Source organism: Amblyraja radiata, chromosome 6 (assembly GCF_010909765.2).
Source record: "Amblyraja radiata isolate CabotCenter1 chromosome 6, sAmbRad1.1.pri, whole genome shotgun sequence".
NCBI classification, from domain to species: domain Eukaryota; kingdom Metazoa; phylum Chordata; class Chondrichthyes; order Rajiformes; family Rajidae; genus Amblyraja; species Amblyraja radiata.
This window is the reverse complement of record NC_045961.1, coordinates 24,424,212-24,440,184: the sequence shown is the minus strand read 5'-3', so window position 1 is coordinate 24,440,184 and position 15,973 is coordinate 24,424,212. Positions and strand designations below refer to the sequence as shown.

The window sequence follows — 15,973 nt, the reverse complement described above, 5'->3', positions numbered from 1 at the left end:
ACACGTTTTCTAACCAATGGTGTTTTTGTACAAATGGCATAGATTAAATGGTCAGGAATGTAGAAATGTTGATAATTTGTTGACATGTATAACCCTGGTCTCATGTAACAACTTTGAAGTGAGGACCTCCAATTTCAAAACAATTTGAAAACGTTAACCACTGGGTGGCACCAGTAATGGCTGCCTCGCCAACAGTGTCTGTCCCTTCCTTCATTGTGTTTTAATAGAATATGTTAAATGTATGTTTTTAGTGTTCTTTAGCTTGTTGATATGGGGGGGGGGGGGGTAGAGGATTGGAGGAATTTTTTTCTAATCTCTTACCTTGACGGAGATGCAATTTTGTTTCCGTATTGTATCTCCGTCCGCACTGTGGCCTAACATCGAGGAGTTGGAGGCCTTTGCTGGATATTTATTCTGCACCGCGGTTGCCTGCGGACATACCATCGCGGAGCCCACAATCCCTTTACCAGAGGATTGACCTCAGAGCTTCAACCGCGGGTGCTTGCGGACTTTCGGAGTCCGCGGCCCTATGGTTGGAGACCTTGGAGACCGCCCCGACGCTGGAGCTTCGATCGCTCCGACGGATGGTTCGACTGCCCCGACCGCGGGAGAATAAAGATGAAGAAGTTTAGACTTTTTTGCCTTCCATCACAGTGAGGAATGTGGGGAATCCGCTGTGGTGGATGTTTATGTTAACTTTTATGTAGTTGTGAATCTTGTTGATTTTTTTTCGTATAGCTGTATGGTAATCCGCATATCACTGTACATTAATTGGTACATGTGACAATTATGGACTTTTGAAACCTTTAAAAGGAATTACAAAACAAGAGGTCTCATAAGAAAATTTAAGCTCAATTCTGTGGATAACTGAAGGGGCTGTCCCACTGTACGAGCTAATTCAAGAGCTCTCCAGAGTTTTAAAAAAAAAACTCGTGGTAAGCACATAGAATGTACGTAGCAGGTACGTCGGAGCTCGGGACGTCTCTTAGCGGCTCGTAACGCTAACTGCAGGTACTCGGGAAACGCGGTGAGCTCGGGAAGACTCGTGAAGATTTTTCAACATCTTGAAAAATGTCCACGAGAGCCCCGAGTACCTACGAGCGGCTATTACCGTAATTCTCCGAGTACAAATTAGGGGAAACTCGGGAGAACTCTTGAATTAGCTCGTACAGTGGGACAGCCCCATGAGACTACAGGAAAGAAAATGTATTAGAGCAACCAAGCAATTTTAACATCACACTGGGAAATACAGAATCATGATGATTCAAATGTGTACCCACCCAGAAATCTTCCTGAAGTGGTTTAATATTACTTAGAAGTACTTCCTCATAGTTTCCATAGCCCCTGAACACAACAACTGCTGTCACTCCAGAAGGATGAAGTGCCTTGATGACGGCACGATAAAACTGAAACAAAAAGGGAATAAATAAAGTTAAATTAAACTTGAACTGGACAAAGAGTTATGGTAGTGTAGAACATTCTGTCAACACCATTGCAGAGCTTTTACATCTCCTACATGTAATTAGATTATTACTTTAATTAAAATCATGATGTTCAACCAAAGGAATACGAATTAACTCAAATCCAATAGTATTTGAATATTCAGTTTAATTTATTGCTCAAGGTAAAGAATATGTACCTCAAAAGATAAATATAAATTTACAAGAACCCCAATAAATAGCAGAATAGGCCACCTGGCCCCTCAAGCCAACCACACCATTCAATACAATTATAGGTTTCCAAAGAGCACTTGCAAAAATTGAACTTCATTTGCCAACATTTTAATCTGTTGCAGACTCCAAATCCCATCAAAACATACTTCCACCAATTTTAGACTAAAATATTTTTTGAAAACAAGCATTTTAGCACCAAGGATGACCACATATGTTTTTAACCGTTCTATTTTGAAGTCATAAAGATAAAAATGTATCCTTAATAAATGTAGCAGTATACTGAATAAAAGTGGCAGTGTACTGAACAAAACATCTTATTTATATCTAACCTCAAAAAGTAAATACCTAGGGAGGAGAAAGCCAAATAATGCAAATGATAACTGATAGGGTATTTGTATTTATCCACATCGGAATCAAATTTAATAATGCATGTTAAATCTTGACCATATTGTGATGTCAAGGAGAGTTTGAGCTTCCAGGTATTAAGTAAAAATGTACACTTATGAGTGACCAGGCTAAGTGCCCCTAAGGTTTTTGCTTGAACTACTCTTCAAAAATAACGTGTTTTTGGAGAGTACGAATGAAACTAACTAGTTTGCAGTATGACAAGAGCTCTTGTCATGTTATCTCACCTATACTTTTTTTCGGGTAGAATAATGGGAAAAGAAAAAAAAAAGAATCTATGTTGCACTTAAAGGTAAAAGTCTTCATCTTCCCTAAGCCTCAGTTTGTGTCATCAACTGCAGAAAGTGTAAATAAGAATTATAAAGGCTTGTTCTAAGAAAAAGCAGAAGAGGCAACCCCTGTGTAGTGCACAGAAAAATAACCTGCAATAACTATGATCGGGAGCAATTATCTGTTGTATGATTTTGCGATATATTGTGTGTCTGAGTGTACATTGAATGCAGCTGAGGACAGGCTGATGTACAAACATACAAGAGTTGTGAGGAATGGTCACCTTTCCTACTAAGAATTGACAGTGATATAATTCTCAACTGTTTCTGGTGAACCATTGCACAAATGCCAGATATATGTCTGAGAAACGTTTAATTAAAACTAAATCCATTACCAATATGGAGTCCAGTTGCATATCACAAAACTGTATTACAAAACTTCAACCAGAGAGAAGGCTTGAAAGTGCAGAGAAAACATACAGCACTAATATTACAACTGGGGGGGGGGGGGGGGGGACAAGGATGAGGGAGGTTGTGATTGAGAAGAGGGGGCTGAGTGAAGCTAAAACCAAGTGAAGAGCTGACTTGCACATGTGAAGTCTTGCACCCCATCCCCCCCCCTCAGGAATCAAATAAACCAACAAAATGATGTTTCAAAAGAGCAACTATCAAGAAAGGAAGTAGTAATCATGTTTTGGGAAGACCATGCTTCTCACAGATATTTAAAATTTATACCAGAGTTTATAAGATAAACAAATTCTTGGATTTTTCAAATTTTTTTTTTAAAGCAATTAGAGTGAACTGGCAAATTCACCTGAAATCAATAGTGTGGTGAAAACAAGGGAAAGCATGCTGACATTTGTAAATTCCAGCATATACCATTCGATATTAAATGAGATGGGTATGAAACACTTTAAAAAAAATGACTTTACATTTTTATTTCCCTGGCTTTTAATCCTACAACACGTATCCTAATAACATTAGATTCTGGAGTAGTTCCTGGGGATTGGAGGGTAGCTAATGTAACCCCACTTTTTAAAAAGGGAGGGAGAGAGAAAACAGGGAATTACAGACCAGTTAGTCTAACATCGGTAGTGGGGAAAATGCAAGTTATTAAAGATGGGGTAGCAGCACATTTGGAAAGTGGTGAAATCATTGGACAAAGTCAGCATGGATTTATGAAAGGTAAATCATGTCTGACGAATCTTATAGAATTTTTCAAGGATGTAACGTAGAGTGGACAAGGGAGAACCAGTGGATGTGTTATATCTGGACTTTCAGAAGGCTTTCTACAAGGTCCCACATAAGAGATTAGTATACAAACTTAAAGCACACGGTATTGGGGGTTCGGTATTGATGTGGATAGAGAACTGGCTGGCAGGCCGGAAGCAAAGAGTAGGAGTAAACAGGTCATTTTCAGAATGGCAGGCAGTGACTAGTGGGGTACCGCAAGGCTCAGTGCTGGGACCCCAGCTATTTACAATATATATTAATGATTTGGACGAGGGAATTGAATGCAACATCTCCATGTTTGCAGATGACACGAAGCCGGGGGGCAGTGTTAGCTGTGAGGAGGATGCTAGGAGGCTGCAAGGTGACTTGGATAGGTTGGGTGAGTGGGCAAATGCATGGCAGATGCAGTATAATGTGGATAAATGTGAGGTTATCCACTTAGGTGGCAAGAACAGGAAAGTAGACTATTATCTGAATGGTGGCCAATTAGGAAAAGGGGCGATGCAACGAGACCTGGGTGTCATGGTCACCGTGTGCTTTAAGTTTGCATACTAAGTTTGGGACGACAGATGGCACAATGGGCTAAGTGTTCGGCTGGCAACCGGAAGGTAGCCGGTTCGAATCCCGCTTGGAGTGCATACTGTCGTTGTGTCCTTGGGCAAGACACTTCACCCACCTTTGCCTGTGTGTGAATGTGTGTGAATGTGTGTGAGTGATTGGTGGTGGTCGGAGGGGCCGTAGGCGCAGATTGGCAGCCACGCTTCCGTCAGTCTGCCCCAGGGCAGCTGTGGCTACAGAAGTAGCTTACCACCACCGAGTGTGACTGAGGAGTGAATGAATAATGCGATGTAAAGCGTCTTGAGTATTAGAAAGGCGCTATATAAATCCCATCCATTATTATGGTATACCAGTCATTGAAAGTCGGCATGCAGGTGCAGCAGGCAGTGAAGAAAGCGAATGGTATGTTAGCATTCATAGCAAAAGGATTTGAGTATAGGAGCAGGGAGGTTCTACTGCAGTTGTACAGGGCCTTGGTGAGACCACACCTGGAGTATTGCGTACAGTTTTGGTCTCCTAATCTGAGGAAAGACATTCTTGCCATAGAGGGAGTACAGAGAAGGTTCACCAGACTGATTCCTGGGATGGCAGGACTTTCATATGAAGAAAGATTGGATTGACTCGGCTTGTACTCGCTAGAATTTAGAAGATTGAGGAGTGATCTTATAGAAACGTACAAAATTCTTAAGGGGTTGGACAGGCTAGATGCAGGAAGATTGTTCCCGATGTTGGGGAAGTCCAGAACAAGGGGTCACAGTTTAAGGATAATGGGGAAGTCTTTTAAGACTGGGATGAGAAAAAAAAAATTTCACACAGTGGTGAATCTGTGGAATTCTCTGCCACAGAAAACGGTTGAGGCCAGTTCATTGGCTATATTTAAGAGGGAGTTAGATGTGGCCCTTGTGGCTAAAGGGATCAGGGGGTATGGGGAGAAGGCAGGTACAGGATACTGAGTTGGATGATCTGCCATGATCATATTGAATGGCGGTGCAGGCTCGAACGGCCGAATGGCTTACTACTGCACCTATCTTCTATGTTTCTATGTATCCCAAAGTGGAATGAAATACTTCAGCATGGTAGCAGAAGATCAGTTAATTACATCTAAGTACGCTATATTTGACTCGGCAATGTTTAATACTAGATTTTAGCACTAGAATCTGTACAAATTTCCATTTCTTAGCACACATCAGCAAGTCGATCAGAAAACCTATTTATTTTTAAATCGCAAGTCATTTATATTAATTAAGCAAACTCCATGCCAGCCAATTTTACCTTGTTATCTTCCCAGTAGAGAGCTAAGCATTGATCCCCTGGTCTCCAATCACTAAACTGTGTTTTACTTGACAGTACTGAAGCAGGGTTCTCAATTTCATAAGGTTTTTCCCATGCTCTTTCTCGCTTAATTGGTCCAGTTCTTTTCTTTGACACCGAATCATAAATTCCATTATCGCTCGGCGAATATTCAGCAGGCTTTGACTGGACAGATTCTGCAGATTTTATCGGTCCTGTTCTTTTTCTCAAAAAGGGATCTGTTTGTCCATTAGATGTGCTATATGCTCCAACAATTTGTGCATTGTAGTTGTCATCGACATGAAAATTTAAATCCTTTTCACTATTCACATTTCTAGAGATTCCACCTTCTATTATTTGAGAAAGTTCCATAGTTTTCCGCTCATTGTAAAGGCTATAATTGTGTCGCTGGTTTTCAAATTTTCCTCGCTGTTGTGTGTTGTTTTCCTGTTTATCTTTTTGAATCTGGCCATCTTTAAATTCAATTGAACTTGGAATTTGTCCAAATGTATTTGTTGAGTTCTCTCCTTTACCCTTTCTAGCTGGCTCATTATCCAAGCGAACTACTTGTCCATGCCCAGCATAATGCCTGCCACCTCTTCTGCCATCATCCACCCAGTGGCCGCATCCAGAAGAAGACTGCCTGTCAGGACCTCTGCCCTTCTGTAGGCTAGAGTTTTCAGAAGCTTGCCTCGCTAGTATATTCTCCCTTTGAAAACGAGGTGGTCTGTCGTGTTTTTGCGGTCGATCATTATTCCAGGGTGTATTTTTCTGCTGAAAGCTTTTCACAGGTATATCTTTATCAGCACCTGAGTATGAACCTTGCATTTTTGAATCTAAAATAAAATATAAACAGCAGTACATTACTCAAGAGCATGTTTCAACTGATCATATTAGCATTACTTAAACAATTAATATAGAGAAAACGTGAATAAAAACATTTGCACTTTTGCAAGACTCATTTACTCCCTCCGTTGCCAATAATGTGTAATAAAATAGATGCAAGTTGATTACTTTTATGTGTGAAGAGATTTAGGGGAAGAAATTCCAGAGCTTTTTCAGGTTGTCGAGGCGCAAGTATGCAAGGATAAGTGTAGGACCAGGGAGATGCAATCAGCCATGGACCTGTTGTGGCAGTCGGCGAACTGCAGTGGGTCAAGGTTGCTTGGTAAACTGGATTTAATGCATTCCATAACAAGCCTCAAAGCTCTTCATGATTGTGGATATTGACATCCCTTGGACAGTAGTTGTTAAGGCATGACATCTTGCTTTTCTTTGGCAGTGGGATGATAGTGGTCTTCTTGAAGCAGGTGAGCACCTCAGAATGGAGTATGGAGAGATTGAAAATGTCGATGAATATTCCCGCTAGTTGGTCTGCACAGTTCCCAAGGACGTGGCCAGGGACTCAGTCAGGGCTAGTTGCTTTCTGTGGGTTCACTATCAGGAAGGTCGACCTAACTTCTGCAACAGTGACCCTGGGAAGAGGCACACTTGAGTCTGATGGGACAGATGTCACCGCCCCTTTGGGCTTCTGCTCAGAGCAAGCATAGAATGCATCATCAGGTCGCGGCTGCACTATCACCAGCGGTATTCAGACCATGCCACACTCGGCGGGTGTCCGAATGATTAGTTGATAATGGCATTTAAAATACTTTTTGGATAGGCACCTAATTATGCAGGGGATGGTGGGATATTGATCACGTGCTGGCAAATAAGACTTTTGTGGGCCCAAAGGGTATGTTCCTGTGCTGTACTGGTCTACGTTCTATGTTTCCTTCCTATAACGATAGTGTGGATTAAGAGTGCCGTTTTAACGTCCATTAGAAAAATAGCTACATTAAGAGACAGCTGAAATGGATACACTCAAGAAATTAAGAGTATAATCACCTCAAAATCTTCCAATATTCAGAGTATTCATTTGTATAATTCAGTTTATTAGCCATCAGATTTTCAACCTGAAATTATGCTCATTCCAATCACCGTTTTAAACATCATATTTAATGCAAATAATAACACTGAATTCTCTGGAAGCTTAATGCACTCGATGCAAGTACAGGTTGAACACCAATTTTCCAGCAACTGACCGCACCCCCACGCCTTAAAATCACAACAAAATACGAGCTCGCTCTCTCGGGCGGTGTCCCTCCATTACAAAAGAGTTATTTGTTTACATCTAAACATTGAAATCCCTCCTTGGCTTTGTCTAATTCTATATATGGCTCAATATTTAGGTTTTTAGTGTATCAACTCCATTTATATCCCCACACACCACTCCACAACCCCTCCTCTCACTATTCTATTTCCCACTTGCCCTCTGGAACTTCCTGTCAAGCCTATTCTAATTTGCCAGGCATCTTTAAAATGCTGCTTCCCAAAATCCCTTTTCAACTACGTTCTCAAACTTCTCACCTAACTGTTTCGCAAAGACAATACAGTAAACCCTCGTTTTAATGCACCTACATAACCAATTTCGGATATAGCGGACGGACTCACCGTCACCCCGGCTGTTTAGAGTCCTGGCTTCTGACCCCACTCCTGATTGGCAAGGTGCACCAGCGAGTCATCCTCACCCACTGCATGTTCCGGTGACACGCTGTTGTTGCGGCTTACATTATGGCCTCTGGAGACAGCACTTTCTTCAGGCCATCGACAGAACGCACTCTGTCATCGTGGGGCTCCTTCCTCTCTCACCTGCCGTCGCTTCCAAGGTGTAGAAGGTTGGCAACTCCAGGGGAGAAGGCGGCAGCGGTGGGTGACTGGAAAGAGCGATAGGTGGCGGCGGTCGAGCGTGAAATGGAGAAAGCCACCATCAACAGCACGAATTAGTAGGTGAGAGGGGAGGGAGCTCCATGGTGACAAAGCACTATCCTCAGGGGCTCCAACATGAGCCACAACAGCCATGTCACAGACTGTATGGTGGGTGCACCTTGTGAATCAGGAATGGGGTCGAATGCCATGTCCCCAAACAGCTGGAGAAATGGTGCGAGCCAGGGATGGGTTGACAGGTTATTCCATTCACATTCAGTTTACATTTTATATTTGTTTTATTTAAGTATCGTGCACTCCATGGTGCTCAAGAGACACGAGTGGGAAGTTTAAGCGGGCTAGGGGTGTATTGTCTTTTCATTATATTGCGACCTCTTGGTACGTAGATCAGATAATCCAAAAAGGCTCTGGAACAGAGGGTGCCGGAAAAATCAGTGTTCAACGTATTAAGGCCCAATATTTTGCACATACATTAACCAAGTATTTTAGAATACATTACATGAACATTAATTAATAAAAAAATCTTCAAATACACAAGATAAACATTTCTCCATTTATACTTGTTCCTCACAATGCTCCAAATACGAACCTTCAACCGTCAAGGAACTCATCTTTGATTCTAAGAAGTCAAACAATGTGCTTGGTGCAGATGGTCTGCCACCAGTTAGATCATCATCATCATCTTCTGATCTTGATCTCCCTCTACCTCTTCCTTTTCCTAATGAAAATCAAAGTATTTGAATTTAAAATATTTCTAAGTCACACATTCATTAAGCATACAGTGCCCTCCAGAATGTTTGGGACAAAGACCCATCATTTATTTATTTGCCTCTGTACTCCACAATTTGAGATTTGTAATAGAAACAATCACATGTGGTTAATGTGCACATTGTCATATTTTAATAAAGCATATTTTTATACATTTTGGTTTCACCATGTAAAAATGACAGCAGTGTTTATCCCTGTACACACATGACTGTGTGGCCAGGTTCAGCTCGAACTCCATCATCAAGTTTGCTTATGACACTTTGGTGGTGGGCCTGATCTCCGATAACGATGAGGCCTACCGGGAGGAGGTGGCTGATCTGGCACTCTGGTGTCAGGACAACAGCGTCCTCTTGAATGTCACAAAAACTAAGTAGCTGATTGTGGACTTTAAAAGGGCTCAACATCCGAGGACGTACACGCTTATAACGTACACTGGAGATAAATGGAACTACTGTGGATAGGGTGAGCAGCTTTAAATACCTGGGATTCCACATCACAGAGGATCTGACATGGACAACACACACTGCCGCACTGGTAAGTAAGGCAAGTCAGCGCCTTTACCACCTCAGGCAGCTGAGGAAATTCAGTCTCTCTGAGGATCCTTCAGTGCTTCTACTCTGTGGCTGTAGAAAGCATCTGGTTTGGGAACAGCTCTGCCCAGGACAGGACGGCTCTGCAGAGTAGTACGTAAATACTGGTTCTGTTCTATTGTGTTCTGTTGTTTTTGCACAATCCGCAGGCATTGCCATTTTCATTTCACTGCACATCTTGTATGTGTATGTGACAAATAGACTTGACTTGCGATTATCTGAATTGTGTCGGATTAGAAGAAGGGGAGGTGCAACAAGACCTGGGTGTCCTTGTACATCAGTCACTGAAAGTAAGCATGCAGGTACAGTAGGAGGTGAAGAAGGCTAATATCATGTTGGCCTTCATTACGTGAGGATTTGAGTTTAGGAGCAAGGAGGTCCTACTGCAGTTGTACAAGGTCCAGGTGAGACTGCACCTGAGTATTGTGTGCAATTTCTGTCTCCTAATTTGAGGAAGTACATTATTACTATTGAGGGAGTGCAACTTAGGTTCACCAGGTTAATTCCCAGGATGGCGGGACTGACATATGATGAAAGAACGGGTCGACTGGGTTTGTATTTGCAGGAATTTAGAAGGATGAGAGGGATCTTATAGAAACATATTAAATTCTTTGAGCATTGGACAGGGTAGATGAAGGAAAAATGTTCTTGATGTTTGGAGAGTCCAGAACCAGGGGTCACAGTTTATGAATAAGGGGTAGGTCATTTAGGACCGAGATGAGGGAAAACTTTTTCACCCAGAGAGTTGTGAATCTGTGGAATTCTCTGCCACAGAAGACAGTGGAGGCTAATTCACTGGATGTTTTCAAGAGAGTTAGATTTAGCTATTTGGGCTAAGGGAATCAAGGGATATGGGGGAAAAAGCCAGAAAGGGGTACTGAATTTGGATGATCAACCATATTGAATGTTAGTGCTGGCTTGAAGGGCTGAATGGCCTACTCCTGCACCTATTTTCTATCCTTCTAACAGCAAAGCTATATAGACAAACACAACCAAGTTTTATCAGGCTTTAGTCATGCACAAGAAATTGCACAAGACTAAGAATTTCAATGGACTAAAACTATAATTGTCTTACATAAGCATTGAGCTCACTCAGTTTACATTTAATCCAAGTGAATGCATCCACATGAAAAGTCTTGATATAGAATTTGGTGCCTTGGAACATACAAAGTCACAAATCAGAGAATATCATGATGAATGCATTACTCAACATCAAACATTTACCAGTTTCATCTACATTCAAATAATTCTGAGCTCTGATAGAAAAGATGTACAATAAGTACACAGGGAGAATGTGTGAACTCCACATGGACAGCACCCAAGGTTAAAATTGAACCAAGATCTCTAGTGGGGGAGGCATCAGCGCTACTGGTTGAGCCACTGTGCCACACATTTTAATATTTTGCTTAATTTGAGCTTCTCATACATAAAAGTTAAGTATACATTAAGTGCAAAGACAGAAACTAAACAAGGCAAACAAATAAAAGTTTGGTTTAAAGATACAGCAATGTAACTGACCCTTCGGCCCACCGAGTCCACGCTGACCATTGTTCACAATAGCTCTATATTATTTCACTTTTATATCCACTCCCAACCCACGAGGGGCAATTTGCAGAGACCAATAAACCTACAAACCTGCATGTTTTGGGGATGTGGAGGAAACTGGAACGCCCAGAAGAAACCCACGCAGTTACATGGAGAATGTACAAACTTCACACAGACAGCACTGGAGGGCAGAATCAAACCTGGTCTTTGGTGCTGCGAGGCAGCAGCTCAACTACCACCAATGTGCCACCCTTTATAATAAAATAACTTTAGTTAAAGTTATTTAAACACTCATAGCAAATGAGCTATGCACCCAGACTCTCTAAATGTAACAGTTGAAAACTTAATCTAACATCTTAAAAGGTAAACATTAGAAGAACGATAAAAGGTTAACAAACCATTAACAGGAGACCCAAAATCCTGGATGAAAGGAGTGCACACTAATGAAAAATGCATAATCTATATTTTAAATGTTTGGAAATACTCAGATTTAATGGCATGGATTAAAAGTTAAGAAAAATTGAGTTGAATTGTGAATATACAATTCCTCAGACTTTACCTCTAATAGGATTATACACAGGAGGTTGTGGTTTGACGCTGTTGAGAAGAAAATTTAATGCATTTTCCAAACTATTGCTGTGCTCCATAAGAGCTTGCCTTGCTTCCTCCTTGCTGAAACCCATTTCAATTATGTCGTGTAAAGCTCGCTCATCAACCTACAAAAGACAAGACCTCGTTAATCAATACAAATATACTTTTGATTATTGCTCAATGCCAAGCAACTCTACTGTACTGCATTTTGCTGCTTAGCTGTTTATTGAAAGTCATTAAAATCATTATTGTAACAAGGATTGGAGGAATTGTTGGAGGAAAATGGAGCACCCGGAGAAAACCCAGAGTCACAGGCAGAACGAACAAACTCTATATGGACAGCATCCGTAGTCAGGATCAAAACCAGGTCTCTGGCACGAAGGTAACAACTCTGCCACTGCGCCACATCTGGGATATGGGAGGAAACCAGAGTACCTGGTGGAAAACCACTTGGTCAGAGGGAAAATATGCAAACTCAACACCGGACCACCAGAGGTCAGGACTGAACTCAGGTCTGACACTGTGTGGCAGCAACTCTACCAGCTGTGCCAGTAGTTATGAATAATTCTGGAGCTGGGGGGGGGGGGGGGTCGGACAAATTTGGGGTAAGGCAGATTACAGCATTATTAGGTAGAAACAAGGAGAATAAATTGGGATCAGTTGTCATTGGGCAAGTTCACATCTGACATGTGGGATTCATTTAAAGGCCGTCTGATCTGAGTTCAGGACACGTTTCAGTAAGGAAGAAGAATAAGGATGGCAGGTTAACGGAGCCTTGGATGACCAAAGAATTTATACATTGGATCAAAGCAAAAGGGTATACAAGGTATAGAAAGATAATAATTGGACAAGGCCTTTGAGAAATATAAAACAAGCAGGAAAGAACTCAAGCAGACAATTAGAAATGCTAAACGTGATCATGAAATCTCCCAAACCTCTGACCTCCTCTACCAAGGACAAGGGTAACATGCATGCGTATACCAGCATGTACAAGTTCCACTTCAAGTCAAACATATACTGAACTCAAAAATGTAAAATCGGTCTGATATTGCTGCTGGGTCTATAATTCTAAATGTTTCTACATAACAACACCTGAAAAGTACTTTTACCAGAAGTACTGCAGCAAATCAAGCAGATAGATCTCTACCTCATCTTCTTGGGTAATAAGGAATGAGCAGTGCCAGTCAAGTCCATTATCAAAAATAAATTAATACAAAAAAAATTGGGTTCATCATTTGCAATCTCAATGAAGATGTGGATCACAGGACCGAGACACTACATTTGGAAAAAATAAGGCTTGTTTTGGCTGATAAATCAGACCAATTCTCCAAAACATTGTCTCCTTTCACTGAATTTCTTCAACAAAAGAAGGGTCGAACACAGATTTAAGACCGATGCTTGGGATGGGTGAGCGGGGGGGGGGGGGGGGGGGGGGGGCCAAGGATAGTGGGGCATATCTCCGTCTTTTTTTTCTCCGGTCTCTCACTTCTTCGGCAGTTCATGGGTCTTTTCTTCTCTCTTTTTTGTATTTTTCTTCTTTCTCTTCATTCTTTCCTTTTTACTCTTTTTTTCCCCCCGATTCACATCAGTTTATAAAATGTTAAAAAAGAAGCTGTACGAAAATTGTATAATTGTTATGCCGATTGCTTTATTCTTGTACAACTGCTTCTAATAAAATAAAGATTAAAAAATATATATTTTGCAATCTCTAGGGTTGGGTCAAGGAAAATATAACGGATAATTATTTTATTATATAATTTGACCAAGAAACATTAGTTACCTAGTTCATAGAACATATACTAAATTCAGGATAAACGATACTATTTTCCAGTGTGGAGTTTGTTATCAGTCTTCAGCCAAACAAATCAGTAACAAAGACAATAAATTCAATAAAGTAATTAATTTCACAATTTAAAGCCTACCTCTATGTATTCAACGTTATTTTAAGAGGCAATTGGCTAATTATATTTAACCGAAACAAATCAAATTTTCCACAAGCAATAAGTTTACAAAATGTTTGACAACATTTTTCATGACAATATTTTACACAAATATATTAATTACTATTAAGCCTAAAACATTACCAATTCTCGATACACTCCTTCATGTTTCCCATCCATTCTTGTACTCCTTTCCTCTTTGTACCTCTGGAAGGTATCCTTGTTCCTGTTGTTTACAGTACTTGAGTTCAGATTGCTTCTGGCATTGTTCCCTCCACCAAATGTCTTCGCCTTGGTTACAACACATGGGAATCAGGATACAAAAGATCACTTTTGGTCATACAGGTGCACAACCTTTTATCCGAAAGCCTTGGGACCAGACACATTTCGGATATCGGACATTTTCGGGTTTCGGAATGGAAGATTTTTAGCGTAGATTAGGTAGGTAGCGCTGGCGGCTTGGAAAGTCTGGAGCGGCTGCCTCCTCCCCGGAGACCGGGGAATCATTGTAAATCATTGCTTAAATGTTAGTCAGTAAGTTTGGAGGGATTTTATGTGGTGGGGGTGAAGGGGGGAACTTTAATTCTTAGTCCCCTACCTGGTCAGAGAGGCGGGGAGCGGGCAATGCCTTTCCGGGTCGCCGTGCAGTACTGTGCCGCGGCTCCCACATCACAGAGCTGGGGCTGTGGCCGGCTGCGCTGGATTTGGATTTGTAGCGCCGCGCAGCCAGGGGTAGAGTTCGCCGTGGTCGGAGCTACAACCGGCGCCGCCCGTGGCTGGACCACCGCAGCCCGGACCGCTGTGGGCCGCGGCTCCCAACATCGTGGAGCTGGGGCTGCGGTGGTCCGGCCACGGGCGGCGCCGGTTGTAGCTCCGACCACGGCGAACTCTACCCCTGGCTGCGCGGCGCTACAAATCCAAATCCAGCGCAGCCGGCCACAGCCCCAGCTCCACGATGTTGGGAGCCGCGGCACAGCGGTCCGGAGCTTACTGCACGGCGACCCGGTAAGGCATTGCCCGCTCCCCGTTTCTCCGACCAGGTAGGAGACTAAGAATTAAAGTTCCCCCCAAAAGCCCACCAAACTAACTGACTAACATTTAAGCAATGATTTACAATGATTCCTACCCTCCCGCGCAATATACACTCACCCAATATACTCTCACCTTCTCTTTTATGAATGGGGATTTAGTTCCCCTTTGTTGGAGGACCGACCGGAGGTTCCGCTGTCACCTCTGCGGGCCGCCCTCGGTGAACGTTTTCAAGGACCTTTCTTCAAGGACCGAAAAAATGTCCGCTATTCGGAGGTTTTCGTTATTTGGATCTTCGGATAAAAGGTTGTGCACCTGTACTTGATTTAGATGCAGATTTCAGAGGGTTCTTTGAAAAGTGCAGACATTTTTTAAATTCAATTTAAGATTTTGACCATTAATTCTATCCGTATATCTTCAGATTAGTAAATTCAAGTTGCAAGGCTGAAGTCAAACACACTTGCTGGCAGCTGATGGGATGCGGCTGTAAAGTGGGAAGCGGCTGTAAAATGACAGGGGGGGGTGAAGTGACAGGGGGGGGTGAAAAGAAAAGGGGGGGGGGGGGGGGGGTGAAGAGAGAAAGAGTTCCTTTCACAGCGTTTGGGGAGTCTGGCCCGGGTAAACACAGCCTGGACTGCACAAATTGGCTGGGCTGCCAGGGGTAAAGTTGTGGGGAAGGCAGGAGCAAAGATACTTGAGCATCTTTGGGCAGGAGCGTTGAGAAGGAGGGGGTTGGGGATCATGCCAGCAACTCTCTCACTCACCGCTGCCACGGCGCTATGGGCGCGGAGCCACCGCAGGCCCAACCGGTGGAGGTGGTGGTTGGCGGGTAGCTACTGGGTGGAAGCTCCGTCCCGGGGGTTTTTTTTTTTCTCTTTCTCTCTCTCTCTCCGCGTTGGATCTGGGAACTGAAGCCAGTCCCGGAGCACGCAGGCGATGTTGCCGATCCCTGGACTAAACAAAACCCTTGATCCTGTTCCGCCATCCTTTGCTCAAAAATTAACAACTTAAATTAGGAGTGCGTCTTCATTGCCAGGAAATACTGTATGTAAAAGGTGTTCTCAAACTCATTCCATATCAGATTTAGTGAAATATGTCTTTTAATATTTCTTACATCATTAAAACTACCAAATTGGTTCAAATTTATGTAATTGTTCTTAATTTATCAATAAAAATTTCAGTGATGGCTTTTTACCAAAAAAGCAAAAACTACTGCCAGAATACAAAATCCTAATTTGGCTAGTGGATTTGATGCCTTTACACCAATGAAACGAACACCTCGGAGTTATACATCTACTTCGGTACAGTACTGGAAT

General features: G+C 42.3%; 1 protein-coding gene across 3 annotated transcripts in view; it reads right to left on the bottom strand.

Moving 5' to 3' along the window:
- Nucleotides 1-15,973, bottom strand: part of tdrd3 (tudor domain containing 3) — an 83,765-nt gene that overhangs the window by 27,961 nt on the left and 39,831 nt on the right. For all 3 annotated transcript variants that reach the window (XM_033022316.1, XM_033022315.1, XM_033022318.1), the window contains 5 exons: nt 13,773-13,919; nt 11,657-11,813; nt 8,784-8,912; nt 5,411-6,264; nt 1,281-1,406 (listed from right to left, as the gene is read on the bottom strand). In XM_033022316.1, coding sequence (XP_032878207.1) covers nt 1,281-1,406; nt 5,411-6,264; nt 8,784-8,912; nt 11,657-11,813; nt 13,773-13,919 — 1,413 coding nt within the window. The remainder of the gene's footprint in view (nt 1-1,280; nt 1,407-5,410; nt 6,265-8,783; nt 8,913-11,656; nt 11,814-13,772; nt 13,920-15,973) is intronic.